The sequence below is a fragment of the Elephas maximus genome, chromosome 7, assembly GCF_024166365.1.
Source record: "Elephas maximus indicus isolate mEleMax1 chromosome 7, mEleMax1 primary haplotype, whole genome shotgun sequence".
NCBI classification, from domain to species: Eukaryota; Metazoa; Chordata; class Mammalia; order Proboscidea; family Elephantidae; genus Elephas; species Elephas maximus.
In genome coordinates, this window is record NC_064825.1 from 121,928,982 (window position 1) to 121,931,042 (window position 2,061).

Genomic DNA, 2,061 nt, shown 5'->3' on the forward strand with positions numbered 1-2,061 from the left:
CATAACAACGTGTGTATAAATTTTTATGTGAGAAAATACCTTGAACTCTAAATTTTCACAAAAGCACAATAAAAAAATAAAAATAATTTTTAATTTTTCCTATATTTAATTTTATACATTATTTAACTTTGTTTTATTTGAACATAAATAAATGTTGAAAAATTAATTTAAAAAAAATGAATAAGATAAATGAAAATCTGTGAAGGAAAGAACATGCTGCTTGGTGTCCCGGACTCTTGTCATTTCTGTACATACAATATCTACCAACATTTCTCTTCTCAAATCACAATCACACTTTAGGCTTTTATCAGAGTTCTAATAATGGAAACTGGCTTTTTAAACTGTGTATAACAACACTTTGTTAGATTACTTCTTGATGGCAGCTAAGCATGATGGCACCAAGAAATAAGGAAGCCAAGTTTTTACTTCTTGCTGTCTATTCATGTGACATGCAAAAGGTCACTTACACATTTTTACCTCCATCTACCTTATACGGTAATGATACCTACGCAAATATTATTCTGACTGATATAAGGCTGTTGCTCTCTTTATAAGCCTCTTAAGGGCCTCTTTGATCTCCTTGTTCCTCAGACTATAGATCAGAGGGTTTAAAATGGGGATGATGATGACATAGAACATTGATAGCACCTTGTCCTGCTTCATGGTCTGACTAGACTTTGGACACAAGTACACAGAGAGGGTTGTGCCATAATAGAGTGTCACAGCTGCCAGGTGGGAGGCACAGGTATTGAAGGCCTTGGCACTACCTTTGCCTGAGGATATTTTCAGGATGGAAGCTGCAATGAAACCATAGGATAAGAGGATAACAAACAAAGAACCAAATCCAACAACAATAGCTACCAGAAGAAGAATCATTTGGCTGATGAAGGGATTGGAGCAAGACAAGGCAATAATCTGAGGTAGGTCACAGAAGAAATGTTGAATGACATTTGGCCCACAGTAGTAAAGTTGAAAGCAAGAGACCGTTAGCGATAAACTGCTAAGGAAACCACTCACGCAGGCCCCAGCCACCATCTTTCCACAGAGGCCAGGAGCCATGATGGCTGAGTACTGCAGAGGGCTGCCAATGGCCATATATCGGTCATACGCCATGGCGGCCAAGAGGCAGCACTCAGCCGGACCCATCCAGGCCACAAAAAAATATTGAGTAGCACAGGCAATGAAGGAGATTCTTTTTTCATCTTCGAAGAAGTCTGAAAGCATCCTTGGACTGATGGAAGAAGAATAGCAGATGTCTATAAATGACAGGAAACTGAGAAAAAAGTACATGGGTATGTGTAGGTGGGAGTCCATCCTGATGAGGAGGATGAGACCAAGGTTCCAGATGAGAGTCACCAGGTAGATCACTAGGAATATCGGAAAGAGGATGAGTTGCAGCTCTTTTTCATCTGAGAGACCCAGAAGTAAAAACATGGTCACAGAAGAGTAGTTTCCATTCCATTCCATGGGCCTGTTTGAAGCCATCTGCTGAAGAAAAGATGAAAGAAGGAAATAGCTTTATTTTCCCTCCTAAAAGAATTTTAAGTGAAAAATCATATTGGATATATATTATCATTGGTTTGGGGGACAGAAGGCAGTAAATGGCCATCATTAGTCCATCATCACCTAAAATGTCTTAACATCATGTTTTCTCCTGCCAGATTTTGCAAATATGTTAGTAAGACCAAATTAGGAAAACACTGTTGAAAGAGAAAGTTCCTGCCTAAGCAAGGCTCTGCTCTTAACTAGATGCTTGGAGAAGTTAATGTGGAAAATATGTCAAGTGAGGAGGCTGGAGGAGATGCTCCTTAAAGTTTCCTCGAGAACTAGTACTCAATTAACCTATAATCAGAAAGTATTGATGATCCTGTGACAGCCTTTTGCTTCCACAGTGTAACAGAATGGTGGGAAAAGTCACCCACTAAGAAGCAGAAGCTTGGAAATGGAGTGGTTTAACCAATTTAATAACTCTAGGAAGGCTCCTGAGAAGTGAAATAAGACAAGGTTGGAAGAGTCATGAGGTTCTTTTTTTTCAGGTGCAGCGTTTTCTTTCTGCACATC

At 39.2% G+C, this 2,061-nt stretch overlaps 1 protein-coding gene across 1 annotated transcript; it reads right to left on the reverse strand.

Moving 5' to 3' along the window:
- Positions 1-516: 516 nt before the first annotated feature.
- On the reverse strand, positions 517-1,485 carry LOC126080640 (olfactory receptor 5A1-like). The gene has a single exon (XM_049891819.1). The coding sequence runs from the start codon at positions 1,483-1,485 to the stop codon at positions 517-519; it is 969 nt and encodes a 322-aa protein (XP_049747776.1).
- Positions 1,486-2,061: the final 576 nt, after the last annotated feature.